Source organism: Thermobia domestica, chromosome 10, assembly GCF_964235325.1.
Source record: "Thermobia domestica chromosome 10, izTheDome1.hap1.1, whole genome shotgun sequence".
Taxonomy (NCBI): Eukaryota; Metazoa; Arthropoda; class Insecta; order Zygentoma; family Lepismatidae; genus Thermobia; species Thermobia domestica.
In genome coordinates, this window is record NC_137463.1 from 154162824 (window position 1) to 154185292 (window position 22469).

Consider the following 22469-nt stretch of genomic DNA (forward strand, 5'->3'; position numbering starts at 1 on the left):
ACCCGCGAGCCCAATTAAGGCAAGTGAGCGTGAGCCCGGGTGAGCGCAAGCCTATTGGAGAGAAGTGAGCGCGAGCCCGAGTGAGTGCGAGCCCAGTTGGGAGAAGAAGTGATCGCGAGCGCTAGTGATCGCAAGTCCAGTTCAGACAAGTGAGCGCGAGCCCGAATGAGTGCAAGCCCAGTGCACAGAAGTGAGCGCGAGCCCGGGTGAGTGCAAGCCCAGTGCACAGAAGTGAGCGCGAGCCCGAGTGAGTGCGAGCCCAGTTGGGAGAAGTGAGCGCGAGCGCGAGTGAGTGCGAGCCCAGTTGGAAGAAGTGAGCGCGAGCGCGAGTGAGTGCGAGCCCAGTTAGGAGAAGTGATCGCGAGCGCGAGCGAGCCCAGTGGAAAATGGCCACCTTTGATCTGCATACACATTTTCGCTTTAATGTGACTTAGTTACTGTTTACCGCGCCATGTTAGTCTGCGAAAAGACTTTCCGGCAAATGTTGCAACGAGGAGAAAATTTGTCATTTGGTACTTTCCAGATCCATGATAAAGAACTGTCTAACAACCACGAGGGATTATTCGTATTTTGGAATAGTCTGAAACTGATATGTTCGTTATCTGCACAGGAACACTGGATAACGCGATCACTGAACACCGGTCCTATATTACCTCCTCACTTTCGATCCTGCTTAAAAAACCTATACCTTACTCCCTACGCTTCTCGACCACAGTTGTATACAGAGATGTTAAACATGCTATCGTAAATAGACTTTTGTTGTTAACGGTTATATCTGGCACAGTAAAAAGTAATCCATTATTTTGCCAATAGCTGGCTTCAGTGATCTGTGTCTCGCGTTGTATAAGTCCGATCGGGTTCAACAAGATGGCGTTCAAACGATGAGATTGCGTGCTACCAACACTGTTTAGATAGTTGTGGTGAGTTGACTCAGTGTTGTGTAAGCGCGAGTCAAAATGGACACTAGCAAAGAGAAAATACGCTATATTTTACAGTTTTTCTTCGATAAAGGCGAAAACGCAAGTCAGGTGGCTGCAAATGTGAATAGTGTTTATGGTCCTGATACTGTAACAGCCAATCACGAGCAATTTTGGTTTCGTCGATTCCATTCCGGTAATTTTGACGTCAAAGATGCACCACGCCCTGGAAGGCCAAGTGTCGAAAATGTCGATAAAATCATTGACATTGTCGCGTCCGACCGTCATGTAAGCACTGTGTCGATTGCCCAAGAGCTAAACATTGCACAGAAAACCGTGTGGAACCATTTCCATAAGGCTGGGTACAAAAAAGAAGCTTGATGTATTGGTGCCAAACGAGTTAACGAAAAAAAAAAAGAAGAAAGAAACAAAGAAAAAAACCTCATGGACCGAATTTCCATCTGCGAATCGCTGCTGAATCGCAACAAAATCGACCCATTTCTGAAGCGGTTGGTGACTGGCGATGAAAAGTGGATCACTTACAACAACGTCACGCGAAACCGATCGTCGTCGAAGCGCGGTGAGCCGGCGCAAACGGTGCCCAAGCCAGGGTTGACGGCCAGGAAGGTTTCGCTGTGTGTTTGATGGGATTGGCAGGGAATTTTCTACTATGAGCTGCTCCCCTACGGCCAAACCCTTAACTCGGAACAATACTGCCAACAATTGGATCGTCTGAAGGCAGCAATCGCCCAGAAGCGGCCAGCTTTGGCCAATAGGAGAGGCATTGTGTTCCACCAGGACTACGCCAGGCCACACAAATCGATAGTGACTCGCCAGAAGCTCCGGGAGCTTGGTTGGGAGGTTCTTATGCATCCACCTTATAGTCCGGACCTGGCACTGATTGATTACCATCTGTTCGTGTCCATGGCGAACACGTTTGCTGGTGAAAAAGTCGCTTCAAGAGAGGCTTGTGAAAATCGACTGTCTCAACTTTTTGCCACTAGGGAAAAGGGCTTCTATGAGAGAGGTATCAAGATATTACCTTCCAAATGGCAACACGTTATCGAACAAAACGGCGCACATGTGACCTAAATCGGATCATTCTAACTATGGTAAGTCAAGCCTTCAATGTCGCCAAAATAATGGATTACTTTTCACTACACCAGATATTATTATTATTATTATTATTATTAATTATTATTATTATTATTATTATTATTATTATTATTATTATTATTATTATTATTATTTTGTTTGACTCTTTTGCCACGTACGCCGCTTTGATCCATTGCAGCCCTCCCCGCTGTCTAAGAGCTAGCGCGCTGCATTGGGTTCGATTCCTGGTGGGAGAGCACAAAAAATTAACTTCACAATCATTCACTTCCATTAATCATCCATCTCCTTTAGCTTAAATGACATAACTGTAGGACACTAAACTAGAAATTTCATTTCACGAAAACTTCTGACTTTTTGGGATCCTTTATGAACATCGCAGTTTATGTGGAAGTATATTTGTGAACTTGGCTATATTGTAAATCAAACAGAGAAAACAGACAAATTTTTCAATGTTCCTGTCAAATTCTAACCCGAAACCAATTACGTACTCTTCCTATAGATTTTACAAGTATCTTTTCAATTTAGTAGAACCTGTCAGAAGTGCCAAAAATACCAAGTGTATAATTTTAACTGTGATTAAAAGTTCAGGTGATAGTCCTGGGGAGACAACTATTCAATTTGGACATAGACAATAATACAATGTAAAAAATTTGGTCCCAAAAGAAAACAATTTAAAACGATGCATATTGGTTTGATTTGAGTTTAGCGTTTTCAGCACAAGCCCATTTGAAACGAGGGCCTACAGCTTAACGTGGGATCTGAACCAAGTTTCCACCGGGAATGAACCCAGGATCTCCCACGCCAACGGCAATGTGTAAATTTTATTGTGGAACATGGTTTTGTTCCAAAAATCTGGGCAAAACATCTAAATTTTAAATAAATATATAGCCCGTTAAGGCTAGACATACACTTTAAATACATATCTCATTCGCAAGATTTTGAGTAAAACAACCAAATTTTAAACATAAAAGCTATATATTGCCGAACATTTCAACTTTTAAAAAATGTGCCTATGTCCAGAATTTTACGAAGGAACCTGTCTATTCTAAATTTTAGGCACAAGCTACAAATCGTCAAAACTGGTATTATATGTATTTCCAGGAACAGCAAGACTGTACATTTATCCTTATGAATATAAATACAATTAGGTAATCGTATCTGGGGTACATGTTTGCCCATTGGTACAATGATACCAAAAACCAAGGAAATACGTTTTTTCAGGAGTACAAAACTGGCCTTACATGTGCCCCCATTGAATTTCAGAGGAGTACACAACTCTTATTTGAATTTTTTAAAATTAGTTTGATTTGAAAAAACTGCCAAATTTGAGGTAACTCGAGGTAATTTAAACCAAACTGACAGAATTACTACTTGCTATGGGAAATTAATTTATCGACTTATTGTTAAGTTTTCTCTTGTGAAGTAATCTCACATTACAAAGAAAGAGAAATAAAATAAATAACGTAGCAGGTAACTATATACATACTTAGACCTTCAAGGGAAAAAGAAAGGCAAGGAACAGCTACTCTTTAGTCTCCAATTCAAGTTTGTCCATATCCATACGTTCCAGTTGGAGGCCTATATTGTTTTGGGAATGTCATAAGCTGCAGGCTGTTAAAGGCATATTTGCGGATTCCTATGTTCTTCTCTGTATTTGTTCTTCTACAACCTTCGCTGAAAAGCAATTTTAGTAAAATGAGTTTAAAGTCAACAAAATTAGAAAGTTATAATAAAATCATAATTTCGCGACGTAAGGATATTAGATGTAAAAACGTAAACCGTGCATTAATAGATACAGGCACTCACGAATAGAAATATTTTTTCAGCGTCTTCTAGTATTTGGCCTGGAAGTATAATTTTAATATTATATTTATATATGCATGCATGGCGGACCACTTATCTTGAAACGCCCTTGTAACTTTTAAACTAATAGGTGAGGTTTGAAATTTCAGAGCAACGCACATCTAAAGTACCTTCGTCTCGAATAATATGATCAAGATATGAGTTATTTCGAATAAAAGGTACACACTTATAAGGGACTGAAAATTTGACTCTCCTCAAAAGGTTTTCTTTCGAAAAACTACTTAGATAAGGATCACACCCAATCATATAGATAATTTAACACAGGAACGCTAGAGAGGAACATGATTGGATATTTTGTGCAGAATTTCCTTGAAACCATAGCGATTCCAAGATGTTTATGCTCACACTCTTCACCCTAATCTCCGTTATACATTCTGCAAGCACGTTCTGAACATATAAAGAAGGGTGCGGGTAAATATGTGGTCAGTAATCATGGATCATCTTTCCTGAGATGTCAGCAGTTATGCCTTTGGCATTTAAGCAAAGGAAAATTCCTCTGTAACACTGAAGCAAATCCGCTATTCCCTCGAGCATTATTGTGTTCGCAAAATTTCGGAAAATATACGAGCCAAATTTTCGTTGCTTGAAACATACTCGTATTGTTTGTTTAAATATATTGCATTAATGACTAATGCCACAGTTACAAGAGAACGGTGTACATCGAGTAAAAGAACACAACAACTTTATGTTGCAATACGGCAAAGCTATTTTATATTTTCATTTGCAATTTCACAGATATCTCAATACCACTTTCCACAATGGTACATTGGACAAAGTCCAATGAAGAGTACGGCACCGAAGTAACTTCACTAAAGTCCATGTGATTTTTTCCTCTGGATTTATACTGAAGACATTGTGATTCTCCTTTATTCACTGCACAAGATTTACCAGAGCTTTTATAAACAATCATGGTTACAGTTAGTACCATCAACGTCCATATGGAACGTATTTAGCTAAAGCTACCAAACAAATCTTCGGATAGGAAGAAAACAAACTTAGTTTTTTCCCTCTTTCATTGTACCTAACATGTGCAAATAAGAGCTCATGCAAAATTTCACAACAAATGGTACTGGTTTGGCAGAAAAATGTATTATAAAATTCTGTCCTTTATAAGATTTTCCTCTTCTTGGAATATCGTAGACTTTTACTTAGACACATATAATTCAAGCCTTTCTTAAAATAGTAGGAATGTGAGTTATACCTCATTGGAACTGCAATTAAATATTCTTCATTTTGGTATATAAGTTTAGTTTGAATACTTCCCGAAACAGCGGAATAACAGAAGGAAATTTTGAAAATTTCCCGACAAAGTTCGTTTCCAGATTTTACTCGCTTATAACTTGACAACACTGCCTTGCAGACAAACAAACAAACAAAACAAAAAAGAGAAAACAGCCATACCCCATTATATTTTAATGATCTTGTATGGATGTTTTGCTTATTGCTCCAATAATACCCGAGGAAAATAAAGTATGTTCTCGTTTGCAATCAAAAAGTAGAAAACTGAATTTGAAAAAGTGAAAGACAATGTTCATTCATACACGTTCTAATTCGAGTATATGCATATATTTTGTTTGAACTGCAATTAATTGAGCGTACCTTCGGTATAAATCTAGTCTCAATTTTCCCAAAAACAGGAAACAACAGGACTCCTTTTTTTTTTTTTTTTTTTTAAATCCCGATGAAAATGTTTTTTGTCCACTTTTTATTAACTTTTAACTTGAAATGAAATGAAATGAAATTTTTGAGTTTTACGTCCCACGCGTATCCGGCTAGGCTAAAGGAGACGGTGAAGATAAGAAATGAATGAAATGGTGGAATGAAGATAGCGGGAGGAAACGGGAGAACCCCAAGGAAACCCACGCACACGATGTTTGAAATGGAATGAAAATGAAACGAAATCTTTAAGTTTTACATCCCACGGCTATGCCGGTTAGGCTAAAGAAGACGGTGATGATGAGAAATGAGTGAAAGGGTGGAATGAAGAAAGTGGAAGGAAAAGGGAGTACCCCGAGAAAACCCACGAGCACGGTGTTTGTTCACCACGAAGTCCACACGGCGCGAGCTGGGATCGAACCAAGGACCCCAAGCACCCGAGGTGAACGCTCTACCACACGCTGTTTATCCACCACAAAGTTCGCTTGGCGGAAGTAGGGTTTGAACCCGGGACCCCATGCACCAGAGATGAACGTTCTACTACTAGCTTACAACTTGAGTTTATTTGCAATACATACATTAAAAGTATAATAGCGTGAATGTTACATTTTATGTTGTTGATGAAAAAAAAATCCTACTTCCAGCCATTTCCTCTGCCTTACTCTACCTTGGCAGTTTGTGTAGAAATAGGCAATGTAGTGCGAATATTCTATCTTTCTCAGATGTTATTAGATTTAACAACACAAAATTAAAGGATACCTTTCCGATCTAAAATGGGATACTCCAATTGTTTTACCTGTTACAGAGACATAGTTGTCAAGTAAAAATCGAATAAATTATGACATGGTGACTTTCATTAAAAGGGTTTTTTTAAATATCCCTCTATTGCTTCCTTTCCTACGTTGTATCCACAGATAAAATACACTAAAAAAAAAAAAAAAAAAAAAAAAAAAAAAAAAAAAAAAAAGTCCACTAAACTGCAATTCAAACGAGATATAGATTGTACGAATATTCTAGTTAGCGTGTACAAATGAACATTATCCTCTATCTTAGTAAATTGAATTCTTTACTTTTTCATTAAAACTAAGAAACATATTGTATTTTTTCTCCGGTACACTTTAAGTAAGAAACAAAACTTTTACATAGTATCCTTAAAATGTAATGGGCTATGCTTCAATTGTCTTTTTGTCTCTGAAGCAGTGTTGTCAAGTTATAAGCGAATAAAATCTGCAAACAAACAATCTGCTGGGAATTTTTCAAAATTCTCCTATTTCTCTGTTTTGGGGAGTATTCAAACGAAACTTAAACCGAAAACAGGGGCATTCAATTGCAATTTAAATGAGGTATACTCATATTTACACTTTAATTAGGCCTTTTCGAATGTTCACGAGAACAGAAACACATAACTTTTACTTTGTAGACGAAACTACTACAATTTGGAACCAACCTTGTTAAGAAGATTGGTTTACCAAAATTCTGATATATATTTATTGTGTCCGTGTGTCCATCCGCCCGCAAAACGAAAACATCTAAAGGAAAACAAACAAGGAGGATTTTAAGGAGTTCCTTCGCTATCAATACAACTGAAAGGTAATTTTACAGCATGTTTCGTTCATCACCACCAAATTTGATCAGTATGTAGAGGGTCAAAAGTTCGATTATGTAACCAATAATCAAACCGGTAGTAATAAAAAGCAATTACCAGTTTTAATGTTAATCACTATAGAGAAAAACGGTAATATATGTGTGCGAAGAAGCTGTTTTCTGCAATCGATTACGTACCTTAACAGTGCACTTTATCTATATTTTTAACTCTCTATAGTCTGTTACAAAGTAACTGCACGACCTAAGAAAAATTGATAATTTTGCGAATTGTTATATATATATTATGAAGGATATTACTTGCAATGGTTTCAAATTATTTCTCATACATCGTTTTGTGTTTTATCTACTATATATATAGAGACAAAAAATTCAAATACAATATATTACATAATAATACGCTACAAATAGCCACTATTATAAAAAATATGAACATATTTGTTTTCATGCATTTTGTATGAACGCATGTTAACCTCATTAATGAACAAGAAATGGATGCGAGTTTTTTTCGCAGTACTGTTAAGTGTTTAAAAGCCTTAACTTTGTATATACCCCATTCAATACTTTGTATGTTTCCTATGTGCCGCTTTCAGTGCTGCCAGCCTACTTTGCAGCGAGAGAATGGCACAAGGATACGTCTCACTCATCGAACAAACTTGCACCAGCTTCAATAAGCTTCTTCATTCTTTGGAAGCACTTCCCTGAAAGCTTGCGAGAGGTGATATGCCATAAATTTTCAATAGGATTCATGTCTGGAGAGTTAGGTGGTCACCACAACCTATGGATATGCATATCTGAAAACCACTTCTTAACCACAGCAGCTCTGTGACTTGGCACATTATCATCTTGAAATATGAAGTAATCTAAGTTTTTGCCTGAGAAATGATACCTTGCTGTTGATAAAAGTTTACGGTTTAAAATGCCCATGTAATACTGTGCATTAACTGAACTAGTGCAAATTTCTAGTCTTCCGACATCTTTCGACGTGGAACACCATCACACCATTACACTCTCACCAAACTTCTGTCGGTGATATACAGTCGCTATTAAGTTCTTCCCCACTTCTCATCCATAGTCGGACGCCACTGTCATTCCCAAGCACCCTAAACATTTTTTCATCGGAGAACACCACATGTTCCCATTCTTCCACTCCCCACGCTTCGTACATGCTAAGAAAGTATTTTCTGGCTCTTACGTGATTTGCGGTAAGTATTGACTTCTTTCTAGGTGTTTTCTTTCGAACTCCTTGTTCCTTTAACCTTCTAACAATTGTCACGTAGCTTACACTAATACCAATATCATCAGACAGTTTGAGCAATTGGTTGTGAAGAAGATGCTCTGCTGTCAAACCTAGGGCCTTTATTTTTCTGTCTATCCGAGGGCTTGGTTTTCGCCTTCGGCCACATTTGTCTCCCAAAGAGGATTTATTATGAATTGTTTGCTTTTTAATAACTCTACCAACCGTTGTATGATGCAGTTCAAGTTGTTTTGCAATTTGACTTGCGAAATGCAGCGATGGTACAACGCTAGTATCTTCCCTTGTTTACAAGGGGATGTGTCGTACAGTATTTTAAACATTTTTAGTACGCAATCACACTAACTATTGAGAAACAATCACAAAGCACTAAATATCATATACAGATCATAATCAATAACTCACAACCACAAATGATCACGTATGGAACAAATTATCATTAACAACTATCAGCGGATCATCAATCACTTGTGCATACACGAGACAGCCATTTGCATACTGAATGCATTGCCGCCTATTGAGCAAAGAGCACGAAAAATCCATGAGCATTAATAAACAAAAACATATCAAAATGCAATAGCTAACAATTGTATGATACGTTAAGCCCCTTTAGAGATAAAATTAATTAACTATTTTCTAAGGGAAATTAAAAGATTGAAATTTTAGCAAATGATGCAGTTATTTTGTAACAGAATGTATTAAAACGAAAAGCAGTAGAACTTCACTACACTCCAACTCCCTAAAAAATCCATCTTGATATGTGTTGATCGTTGAGGAACCGTGCAGCTTCTAATGCTACTGTGAGGAATTGAGTTGCAGATTTTCAAAAGTGTCAGACGTTCATTAGTGATGAACTTCGCTCCGGTGCACTTTCAATAATAATTCCTGGAAAACATTGATGCTATCCGTGACATGGTATTGCGGAATAGAAGATTTTTGGCATTTCGTATACGATGTTACAACACCCTGTGACGAAGTACTAAACACACACATCTGTGGGAGAACATAAAGAATATATCAGCGAGAGATTCGGTTCTCAAATGTCTGAATGTTGAACATAGTCGGCAGGAAGTTCAGTATTCTTTCCAAGTATACTTCTTTTCCTCTCCCGTCGGAGCTGAAACATAGCCCTGTGCCGAAGCTAAGATATATCAGATAATATCCAAGTGTGGCCCCAACTAATTTTGATTTCTACTTAGACAAACTTTCTATAGGAAAACGTAAGCGAGTGCTCGCTTGGAGCACATCATTTATCTTTATAAAAAGGATACAAACAGGTTTTAGTAAAATTTGTAATTCAGAATATGATTTACATCAACCAATTTGAACCTGAAACAAAACCGGTTTCAAAGCAGTAGAAAACCCTTGGTATGCTTAGTACGCGTAGTAGTTGGTGTACGCTGTTGGCTAGATGTTCCTTTATATAACATAAAACTTATACAAAGATAAGCACATATTTACCTTCTCATGCAGTCTAATGCTCTTTGGAATTCATGTTCAGCAAGATCGTATTCTGAATGCAAAATCTGGCATTGTTCAAGTGTAACAGACATGCTTGTCCGATCTTTACCACTTTTACAGCTTGTAAATCTCAAACCTACAAGAAAACATTACAACTGAGTAGCTAACGTTACTTAACATATTGCAATCTATTTTTTAACAAGTTATATTTTTATAAATAGAAACAATGTAAATGTTACAGATACAGTATCCGTATATAAACACGTAAATGTTACAGATACAGTATCCGTATATACTCTCAAAAAAAGATAGCAATATTTCTGTACTAAAATTTAAGACAATATATTCTAAAACTAACAATACGATTTCAAATTCTATGTTGGGAATATGGCGTAGGTACGTTTCAGGTCACAAAACTGAGACCGCCTTCCAGAGACTCCATAAAAATTGTTCCAGGTTGGAAATTGTACGATAGTTGCCCTCGCATGCATACCGTATTTTTGTACCTATTACGGTACAAGCATACCTATAAGATGTGCGAGATATATACGTTGTATGTTCGTACATATATATTTTGTTTGTATAGTGGTGTATGTATATGCATCTATATATGTATATGTAAGTGTATATATGTATTATGTATGTATGACTATATGCAGAATTAGAACATGAGTTTATAGTTCATAAGATGTATGCATTGATTTATGGCATGTCCGCATACAAAGTTATGTATTGTATTTGTTTATTGCTAGTTTAATATTTTTACTATTTTTATTTATAAATTTCGGTTTTACTTATTATTATATAATAATGTAATCAATTGTCTACACCTCCTATAATTGGAGAGATCTCTCTGTTACAGGAAATAAACAAATTAATAAATTAAATAATATTTTCTTCCCACTCCTTTCTTCTTTTATGGATCAAATATGAGAAAATGATGTGAAACAGGTACATTATTACTTTAAATGAGAAGTCCAAATACCGAATATCATGACTCTAACCTTAAAAGATTTCGAGATATGGCTATCTTAAAGTGTAATCTCGCTACTTTTTCCTTCTGACTCCTTTTTCTTCCCTTCTAGGTTAAATATCGAGAAACGCTGAAACACGTTTGTAATTATTTTAAATGAGAAGTCCAAATTTCCTAACCTTCAGATATTCCGAGATACGAAAATTTTAATATAGTAATTGTCACTCCTTCTTCGTCCAATTTCCTAAAATCCTTCCTTAGTGCTTATCTTACGTTACAAATCCGATGTAGTTTCCAAATTAAAAGCCTCTAGTTTAAGTGATTTAGACTGGGCGTTGATCAGTCAATCACTCACTTAAGGTTTCTTCTTTTATATAGAAAGAATATATATATATATGAACGGGTGAGATTAAGAAGGGAAAGATTCCACATAACCAAACTTTTGGGAAACTGAAAAAAACTTCATAGTAACCAAACAAATAGTCACAGAAAGAAACGTACTATTGGAAAGTCGCTCCTTATAACCTTAAGTAACATATACGCAAAAGTGTTTTACCATTACATTCTTATTAGGGTTATTATATGAGTTTAAAAAGAGTGGGATCTTTCCCTTTTTAATCTCAACAGACTTAGAGGTCGAAAAAAGTAAAGAAAAACGTATTTATGAGCTTAAAACTGTTCCTTACTTATTGTTAAACCAACAAAAATAATGAAAATTAAACATTATTCACACATGTTATAAAAATAAAATACATGAGATATTGGTTTGTGCCTTTGTGTACTGTTTCTATTACTACTCACTGTCCTTACTCTCATGCTCATCAGTAGGCCACTCTAAAAGTTTATTGTAAAACACTCTGGCTTGTTCCGGCACACAGTGAACCACTTTGGCAACATCCTCGAGTTTCTTCCTTTTTATGGGAACGATTCCATTATATGCTTTTCAACAGGAGGGTCTGCTTCACCACCTTTGTACAGTTTATAAACTTCACTTTGTAGCCCGTCTTTAAAAGTGTGAGCTGTATTTAACATATCCCCTTTTTGCTGCTGTGAAAGTTAAGTGTTTGTAGGTACTGATTTTAAAAGGCTGTTTGGTTCGAACACTAGCACAAGTCTTTTTTGAAAAATGTCGATCACCATCCTTTGAAGTTCAGAATTTGTTCTTTTCACCTTAAACAAAGGCTACTTGCTTTTTGTAGTGCTAATCATATCGTTGTGTTGATCAGGGCAGTAAATCTTGTAGTGGCGTTTCATAGCTCTCTTAATAACACCAAAGTTTCGGTCGCATGGGGAGAAAACTGTGTCCTCTAATGGGGAAAAATACATGTACTTCATTAAATCGCCTAATAATAGTATAGAGTTTTCACTTGAGGGTCAACACTGTTGTTTATATAGTCATACAATAAAGAACACACCTCGTTTGCTCCTTTCTTTGCAACTCCTTCATGATAGGTGTACATAGTAGCTTTTCCATTTCCTAAACTATGAACACAAAACACGTAATGCCATAACTTCCTAAAAATAGAACATTTCCTGAACAGGTATGCACTGCAAAGGAAGATTTTGCATAAAATCAAAGCAGATTCCATGTACGTCATTTCTATTAGAGCATAATTCAGTTACTTCTTGCATTTTCTTGTAAAACTTACTTGCTCTCCTTTTTATGAACCATCAATTCAGCTACAGCGACCCGTTTAGTGTTGTCATTCACTGTCGATGATGATATTTTTGTATTTAGGTCTTCACATGTTGAACACACGTCAACTTGCGGCCTACCGAATCGGTACCCATAATTTTCCTTGTAATAAGTTAAAAAGTACTCATATTTTATTATGTCTTTTAGTTCTGGATGCTTTTCCAGAAGCATTTTATGCATCTTTGTGCATGCCAGCCCAGCCTCTAAATATGTAACAGGATTTGAAGAATAGTGGGAGGTTCTGGGGGGGGGGGGTTAAGGCTCGATGTGTTCCTTTAGCACTAATAAAAAAAAAAAATTGGAAATTTCTTATGGTTATCGTGTTTTTCTCTCATAGCAAAACAATAGGAATTTCACATACCTAGGCACTCCAGTATGTTCTTGTTTAGCTCCATGGCTGAGAATAAGAAGGGAAAGATTCCTGGAATGTTTCCTTTCTTAAGCTCAGTCAATTTTTTCACGTGCTCCTACGTCATAATGATGAAACGAATCTTTCCGTTTTTCATGCCAAAATATGCGTCTTAAATAAAGGAGCAAAATGGCTATTTCAACTCATTTTGAATAAATAAGTGGAATCTTTCCCTTCTTAATCTCACCGATTCATACATATATCGATAAAAATCATTTAATACAAATAAGCCATACGCAAATTGAAGATTCACTTCGGAAAAAAATAATAGGTGCATTTTGAAAGGGGTATACTTATACCATGATATTATTGTAATGCATCTACCTACTGGTTTCAGAGACAGACTAAATATAGTCATCAATGTGGGAAACCACGTTTTCTTCTCTCTCTCTCTCTCGTTGAGTGTTGTAATAGCTACTTGCCTGAAAACTACAAATTTCAGTCTTATATACTACATATATATAGCAGATAGAAAACATACCCATCATTCGGCGACAAATAGTAGAAGCCAAGTACAGGATTTCTACATTTTTGCTTTTTTTAGAATGCACAGCTTCTCTTAGATTTTCCACTAGTTGTGATAAAGTAGGTTGTAATTCCATGGATGAAGTCCCTACAAATACATGAAAAGTATAGATTAGCTTTACATTCCTTAGAGTAATTTAGAAAACAGTAGAGAGTAAAGCAAATTGTGGTAATAAATTACTAGTATTATTACTGAAGTGATTTGTAGTATTAGACAGAGAACACCGAACATGCATATGAACTACAAACTCTTATACATAATCCTAAGGGTCGTTACAATGAAACAGTTTTTCGTGTGTGTGTGTGTATGTGGGGGGAGGGGGAGTAATGGTGGCTCAGTTGTAAAACTCTTCCTCTGCTGAGTGGGGACCCTAGTTCGATCCCCGATCAAATAAGTTTGTGGTGGACATAATCATATGTGTAGGTTTTCTCGCGGTAGTCCAGCTTCCTCCCACATTCTCATTCCACCAACTTTTCCATCATCATTCACTTGTCCTAATTATAGCCTCCCTTAGCCTAATGGACATAATCGTGGGACGTTAAATTTAAAGATTTTATTTGGAATATCTCTATATTCTTCAATGAGCTTGTTTTTTCTTTATGGGAATGCTGTGGTGATAAAGATTTTAAGGGTTAGAAAACTTATCATCTAAACTCACTATATTATAACATGTATTTGTAAGTATGATGTATAGATTAAATTGTTTGTGTATCTACACAATAATGCCAGTTTTTACTATAATAAAAGTAGTAATTAAAAACAAAAGTAAAAATTTGTTCAACATTCTTTCATCCCATCCTAGTTAAAGTGGAAATCCATGTTCTCAGAAATTTGGTCGTAATTCTCCTATGTTGAAACTGCATTTCAGTATTCTTAAGGCCTTCGTTTATTATTTAATGTAAATAAACAAAGGTAATGTTTTGAAACTACATCAAATCCCTTACTGAAAGGGGGCCGCGGTGGCTCAGTGGTAGAGCGTTCACCTCTGGTGCACGGGGTCGCGGGTTCAAACCCTGCTCCTGCCAAGTGAACTTTGTGGTGGACAAACACCGTGTGCGTGGGTTTTCTCGGGGTTCTCCCGTTTCCTCCCACTTTCTTCATTCCACCATTTCATTCATTACTCATCATCACCGTCTCCTTTAGCCTAACCGGCATAACCGTGGGACGTAAAACTCAAAAATTTCATTTCATTTTCCCTTACTGAAAGGTTAGAAATATAAGATTAATTCAACCTCGTTAATTGATGAAACAAAGCAGAAACTGAAAGTACAGCTACAACAGCAAACACTTTCAAGACTAGTAATTTCAAATAGGTATCATTCCGCCTATTTTGACAAAATGAATGACAATGAAAAAAAGTCGGCAAAAATTTTGATACGTCAGCCATCACTCACAACTTTGAAGGAAAAGCACAAATTTATTCATTGTATCTGCAGATAATACTGTATCATGATTTATAAACAAAGTAGAGATTGTTGAATGAAAACACTTGCTTATATTTCAGGTAAGTATGTTTATTTATTTGAAACTTAACTGAAACTTTACTTAGGTCATCAACTACAAGCAACTTAAATTATAAAATTGCTGTGGAAGAAAGCACTTGGCCGTAGACTTTTCGCCATATACACAGATGAACAATGATTGTCACATATGTATTATATTCCGCAAGATTCTTTAACAAACATGCAATACTCTAATTCCATTTACAATAAAAAAAAAAGCTTCACTCATTCATGAAACCAATCCTTTTATTCTTATTTCAAACAATTAGCTAATTTGAAACAATTAACAAGGCATTAACTAATAATCTATATATATATAAAATTAAAAATCACTATGTAACTTCGTACCTCTTGAACCAGCCGACCAATCTCGATCAAATTTTCGATATAGATGAAGTTCGGGTTTGGGATGGTTTTAATCATTTCACTTTAACGTTACAACGTAGGAGAGGTGGAGGGGAAGATATATAAAAATAAATAAAAATGAAAGTGACTACATTTGTGACTTAATAAGTCTTGTACAATACGAAGCAAAAAACCTGCAACATGAAAGTTTAAGTTCATTGTGAAATTACGCCTAACAACCTAAGCAACCAACCTAACGTCTTTATGACACTGATCACGCCAGGATAACCTTCGGCTTTGTCCCCCTGCACACTTCGTTTGGAGCAAGAAATGCATAGACCACGTGACTACAACCCACGAATTTCTCACAAGATGGAGTAATAGATTTCCAAATTTTTATTTGGGAGGAGCTTGAAGTTTATGAGTATAGGCATAACTAATATTTCGTTTTGCTTGCATTCAGCAATAATCTTCTGGATACAACCCTGAAGACCATTTTATACTGATAGTCAGTGGCGGATTTAGAAAAGTGTTTTGGGAGTTTTTTCCATATTAATGTTTAGTTATTCTAAAAATACCTAATTTTTATTTTAACTTAAATATATTCTCTCTCTCTCTATGGCTTATGGAATCCGAAGGCTCAATGCCGCGTTTACAAAAGCTCTCCACTGACTTCTATCCTTAGCCAACTGGGTCCAGTTTTTATTTTGTATTCCTATTTCTTCGAGATCCATCCTAATATTGTCCTCCCATCTGCCCCAATTTTTTCCTAATGGACGTTTTCAGATTGGATTTCAAGTTAAAACTTTGAAAGCGTTCCTACCGTCTTCCATTCTGGCTGCATGACCTGCCCACCTGAGCCTCCTAGACTTAATGACCGTAACGATGTTTAGTAAACCGTATAAATTATGTAGTTCTTCGTTATGAAGTTTCCCCCATTCCCGTTCCTCCTGTATCCGAATATTCGTCTCAAGATTTTATTTTCAAATACTTTCAGTCTGCGTTCTTCCCTCATCCAGGGTGTCTACTGAGTTTCATTTTCAAAATTCCAGTATATTTCAGTATAGTCAGTATAACTATCAGCAAAATTCCTGTACCTAATACAATGATCTTTTTTAAAGTTCTTTAGGAATAATCACACTCTTGATGATTTCAGGTTTGTAATTGTTTTACCTCAAAAGAATATTTTACTTTTAATAAATTTAGTTAACCTTCATTTTTTTAAATACAATGATTTTTTAACATTTTTTAAAGGGCCCCCTAACTCCCCTCACAGCCCTCCACTCCACCCATTGCTTTAAATGTCTAATTACAAAAAGTATACAATTCTTGCTTTGGAAAAAATTACAATGTCAATGGATACAAAATTATTTCTACGACTATTTAAAAAAAAAAAAAAAAAAAAAAAAGAAAGAAAAAGAAAATACAAGAAAGTACTGTTGACAAATTATCAGTTTCATGATTTTTCCAATATGTGGATCAAAATTTCAGTATATTTCCAGTATCAAAATTAAATTCCAGAATAATTCAAGTATTTCCAGTATCAGTAGACACCCTGTCATCGCAAGCGACCATGTTTCACAATCATATAGAACAACAGGCATGATTATCGTTTTATATATATCTTAAGCTTTAAATTCCTCGACAGAATTCACGACGACAAAATATTTTGAACTGAATAATAACACGAATTTCCTGATTTTAGTCGACATTTAATTTCTTGGTGGATATGATTTTGGTCTGGTAATATTGATCCTAGATATTTGAAAGTATCCACTTTGTCGAAAGTATTATTTGATATTTTAACGCATCCACAATTTGCCGTGTTATGATCCCGATGAACTTCCATGTATTTAGTTTTTTCTGCATTTACTTCTAAACCAATGTCGCTGCAAGTGTTTAATAAGGACTCTGCATTTCTTTCTATTGTTCTCCTATCATCCCCTATTAAATTTACATCATCAGCATACGCCATAACCTGGTGAATACCATTCAGCTCTAGGGCCTGGTTGCTATCTTTAATTTTCCTTATAGCGTACTCTGGAACAATGCTGAATAATAATGGCGATAACGCATCTCCTTGTTTCAGACCATTCTTGACGTTGAAGCTCATGGACAAGAATTTTTCTACTCGGACTTTACTCTGGGATTCATTTAAAGACATTTTAATTAATCTAACTACCTTTTTCGGTATTCCGAATTCTGTAAGAATTGTACAATACTTCCCTCCTATCCGAGTCGTAAGCCTTTTTAAAATCAATAAACAGCTGATGTACTGGGTAATATATTCCCATTTCTTTTCGAGTATTTATCGAATAGTAAATATCTGGTCGATAGTTGATCGATTTCCCTAAATCCACACTGATAATCTCCAACAATTTCATCTGCGTATGGAATCAATCTTGTTAATATAATGTTAAGAGAAATGCCTCGCTAATTATTACAATGAGTTTTGTCGCCTTTCTTGTGAATTGAAACAGTGATTGATTCTTTCCACTCTTCTTAAATGTATTCCTTTTTTTAACAAAAAAAAGTTAAATTTCTGTCGTTAAAAATTCAGAAACCTTCAGCATTGGGTAAACAGTGATGGTGGTTATAAGCCTAGGAAACCACAAGATCACATGAACGGTCTATTACGCATATGATCCATAAGCAGAAAATTCGGTACTTGCCCGATTCTAAACAAGTTTAAGGAAGAGTCAGTGCATTATAGAATTCGGAATTTTACCGATTTTGCAGATCCGAAGCACCTGATAGGTGGTAATAGATTCTTACGTATGTGATCAATGAATGAAAAATTTGTTCGAAATATCAATACAATGTATATGAAAGTTAAAACTTAAAAGTTTCAAGAATGTGCAGAACTACCCGAAACCAAGCTGTTGATGTGCAGCCTTTAAGATTATCATATAAATGTATTTCTCTCATGTTTTATTTTATTTTGTTTCAAATAGAGGGTGTGTGATATTTTGAAGTAAAAATACTACATACAATTTTGCTAGTTATTTGTGTATCATTTTTTAGAATAAAAGTACTTACTTTTGTGTATAAGAGGTTAAAAAAATATTACATCTATTGGTTGATCCTTAGGAATTCATAATGTAAATATGTTAAGAATTTTAAAAAATCTTTTCGAAATTCATGGTTTATTTTAGGTTTTATATTATTACCTACATCAATCACTAATTAAATGAGTTTTTGTGCTGTAGAGAAGCGAAACAAAGTCTGCTTTATCAATTTAAAGCAAAATTAAAAAAAAAAAAAAAATTCCCAAGCAAAAAAGTGAAGCAGAAAAAAACGAGTTTTTTTTTTCAAAAAAGCCGTTTTTTTCCGAGAACTTGCATCTCTAATCCTAGGTAGTGTGTGTATATTTTATATGTAAAAATACAGTGGTGCCCATCCCCCCTCATGTCCATGACGCACCCCCCTCAACTGTCTATCCGTAGGTGTTCTTCCATGAAAGAAATAACTTTTCGATTAATTTTTACACCCCCTCAAACATATTTATATAGATTTTTAACCCCCCCAAATATTTCAATGACGCAGTTTGCGTCATAGCCCCTCCCCCTTGTGGGCACCCCTGTAAAAAGTGAGTTTTTCAGTGAGTGAGTTTTTCAAAGACTTGTGCCAAGCAAAGATAGCAGCACACATTCCTTGGAACAAAGTTCAAGTGCCAAAATACGTGCTTTTCTGGAGAAGTACTGCGGGCGGCGAATTCCTGACGAATCCACTCTTCGAAAGTGTTATCTCGAAGTTCGTTATAGGGAAGCTATAGATACCATTAGGGCAGAAATAGGTAGTTCATATATTTGGATTTCTGTGGACGAAACAACAGACGTTTTGGGACGTTATGTAGCAAATTTAGTGATTGGAAAGTTAAGTGAAGATGCTTCATTTAAATCCTATCTTATTGCAAGTAAATTGCTGGAACGCACGAATCATTCCACGATTGCTCGCTTTGTCAACGATGGTCTTAAGTGTTGTGGCCGGGATGAGTTCAGGAAGAAAAAGTCCTTGTTCTCTATACAGACAGTGCAGCGTACATGTTAAAAGCGGCTAGAGCACTTACAGTTTTTTACCCTCACTTAATTCGATTCACTTGTATGGCCCATGCTCTTCAGCTTGTTGCTGAAGAGGTGAGACAGCTTTTGCGAAGTAAATCAACTAGTTTCTTCCACGAAAAAAATGTTAAGGCGCCACAACGTGTTCAAGTTTACAGAGATCAACTGCCAGACGTGCCACTTCCTCCAGAGCCTGTGCTAACGCGATGGGGCACTTGGATACAGACAGTACATTTCTACAATGAACATTTTCAAAAAATTAAGCCTGTTGTTCATTCATTTCCATCGGAGTCAGCTGAGTCAGTTGGCATTGCTCATAAACTGTTTACTGATTCAAGAGTAGCGTGTGATATCGCATACATAGACAGCAATTTTGGTTGGCTACCTACAAGCATTAAGAAGCTAGAGACTGTTGGGCGGCCTCTTCCGGAATCTATGGAAATCATAGAGAATCCAAAGAGACTGCTGCGAGGTGTGTGTGGAGATGTAGGAGAAAAAGTTCGAAAGAAACTAAATGCAGTGCTGGAAAGAAGCCCGGGTTACGACAGCCTATTGGCAGTGTGTGAGATTCTCAGTGGTGAAACAAGAACCCTCCTGAAGATATTTCAACAAACTACATCCCCCTGTTGAAATACGCTCCTGTTACCTCATGTGATGTGGAGAGATCATTCTCTGCATACAAGCATATTTTATCCGATCGCCGACAAAATTTTACTTCTGATCATTTGCAAATGTACTTTGTAACTCATTGTGCAACAACACAGTTGAACAGCAGGCACATCTTTTGTAAGTACTTTATTTCAAATTAAAAATGTTCATTAGTGGAAATATTCCTCAATTTTAGTTCAGCTGGTATTGTTTAAAAGATATAGGACTGCTTTTCCCTGCATGAAATAAATATATATAAAACAATACATTTCGCCTTAAGTTGCTTTTAGTTTTTAAATTTGTATATTGCGTATAATTCATTTCAAGATTGGGCCGTGGTGACGGATGCGCATTTAGTGTAAAAGGTTCTAGATTTGAAATGGGACCACATCACACCACATGAGATTTCTGACGTACAAATGCCGTATGCATTTCTTTTCTCGGAGCTTTCCTGTTTTTCTCTAGCCGATTCACATCTTCCTTCATTCGCGTCTGATTTTTATTATCCTGCAATCAGTCACGTCAATGACGTATGGCTGTCTCACCTGTTGAAGCATTTCACTTCATTGGGGGACTTGCATTAAGCATGATAAAGTGTAGTAGATTTTCCTTTTTATTTTCATAATTCGTTAAATATTGCACACTCATACGCGTGTTAATATTACGTTTTCATAAATATGTAACATATGTAATATTATATATTCTTATATAATATTACATATTTCTTACATTTTTAAGCAATTTTTGTTACATATTTCTATACATATTTAGGGGGTTGATATTACATAAAAATTCGGACTCTAGTCATGAGGTTTAAGAGCCTCAGGTGGACTGGTCATGTAGTCAAAATGGAATAAAGTAGGAACGCTTTTCGAAGTTTTAACTGGAAGTCTAAGTGGAGAACGACCATTAGGAAGACCTAGGCGTAGATGGGAAAACAATATTAAGATGGATCTCTCAGAAATCGGAATACAAAGTAGAAACTGGATCCAGTTAGGTAAGGACAGAAGACGATGGAGAGCTATTGCGAACATGGCATTGAACCGCCGGGCTCCATAGGCCATACAGTTAGTTACCACACTAAGGGTGCTATAATATCACAAATTTTGAAGCGTTCTACAACAGTAGTAACGTGAGACGGGGAAGGGGGGGGGGAATGTACATCTTAATATCGAATACTACGATCATTATATTATGTATTTAGAACAAGTAGATACACATACAAGCAATTAGAAATTTGACTTTTTTCAAAGGACTTCACTTTGAACAAGTATTTAGATAATTATCACATCCAATTACGTACATGGTTTTCAAAAGACATGATCATAATGCCACTTACAGTAATTTGATATTCCAAACCATTCGGGAGATATGAAAAAGAAAATGGTAAAATTTGATATATTGCTTAAAATTGTGTATTTGTGGTAACTTTTTAAAACTTTTTTTTCATTTACTTTGCTTCTAAGTATTACAAGAATACTTCTTGGTAGGTGTAAACAGAGCTTTTACGATATCTTCAGACAAGCCTAATATATTAAATTGATGTAAAAGACATTGTAATCTTCACGTCTATTGAAAACTATCTATTCTATTGGATGAGATATTTATATAATCACTTTTTCGAAATAAAGGCTTTTGAAAAAAAGACAAATATTCGATCCCTTGTAACTTTTCGAATTCATCCGAAATTCGTCGTATCATGACCACAGTATCAGACAATAAAGTACTTTGGATGCGAATTGTGCGTGTCTCACTTGCGTTATTACTGCTGTAGAATCCACCAAAATTTGCTTGTTTTTGATACTGTAGCGTCCTTAATTTGCAACACTCAATAATAAATATAACATCTTAAGTTTTCGTTTAAGATCCAAATCTGAAACATGCAATAACATGGTGTCATTTGAAAAAAACTTTATGTAGGGTTGGTATTACTGTCAATCATGTAATATCGGAGAGTATTCGAAATAATATCCCCCTGCCGACATTTGCATGGTATAAGATTTCAGAGTTTTTTGTCCGTTAGTTAAAAAGTTACAAGGCCGTATCAAAATAAATGGTCCACCCTGTATATCATAGTATAATAATATAATATTTGTAAATATGAGTGAGCAAGCGTCTATTACTTTACAACACACGCAGTGTTTCAAAACAACACTGACAATGTTTGGGAGGTGATTCCTGACACGAAGATCAGAAAAAAAATCATATGAACCTATAGAGGAAAGTACTTAATTTCAGAGCCAGTAGCATCGGAAAATATGTGAAAACTACACTGCAACACGCATAAATTTGAATACGAGAAACCATGGAGTTACAGACCATATCAGCGTAAAGGAGTTGCACACACTCCATCCAAAAACGCATATTTAAGCAATACGCAAAGGAGTCTCTACACGTCATAACTACCAGACATGCTTCCAACAGAATTCTCAGATATAC

The 22469-nt window shown here is 35.9% G+C and overlaps 2 protein-coding genes across 4 annotated transcripts in view; one reads left to right on the forward strand and one right to left on the reverse strand.

Annotated features, from left to right (window-relative positions):
• The window catches only part of LOC145662782 (inositol polyphosphate-4-phosphatase type I A), a 422451-nt gene that overhangs the window by 18472 nt on the left and 381510 nt on the right, over window positions 1-22469 (reverse strand). For all 3 annotated transcript variants that reach the window (XM_081728656.1, XM_081728655.1, XM_081728657.1), the window contains 3 exons: window positions 13430-13561; window positions 9871-10006; window positions 3520-3707 (listed from right to left, as the gene is read on the reverse strand). In XM_081728656.1, coding sequence (XP_081584782.1) covers window positions 3575-3707; window positions 9871-10006; window positions 13430-13561 — 401 coding nt within the window. In that variant the 3' untranslated portion in view covers window positions 3520-3574. The remainder of the gene's footprint in view (window positions 1-3519; window positions 3708-9870; window positions 10007-13429; window positions 13562-22469) is intronic.
• Window positions 957-1298, forward strand: LOC145661637 (histone-lysine N-methyltransferase SETMAR-like). The gene has a single exon (XM_081726960.1). The coding sequence runs from the start codon at window positions 957-959 to the stop codon at window positions 1296-1298; it is 342 nt and encodes a 113-aa protein (XP_081583086.1).

Coding starts and splice junctions, on each gene's coding strand:
- LOC145661637 (XM_081726960.1), top strand. CDS start 957: ATGGACACTAGCAAAGAGAAAATACGCTATATTTTACAGTTTTTCTTC.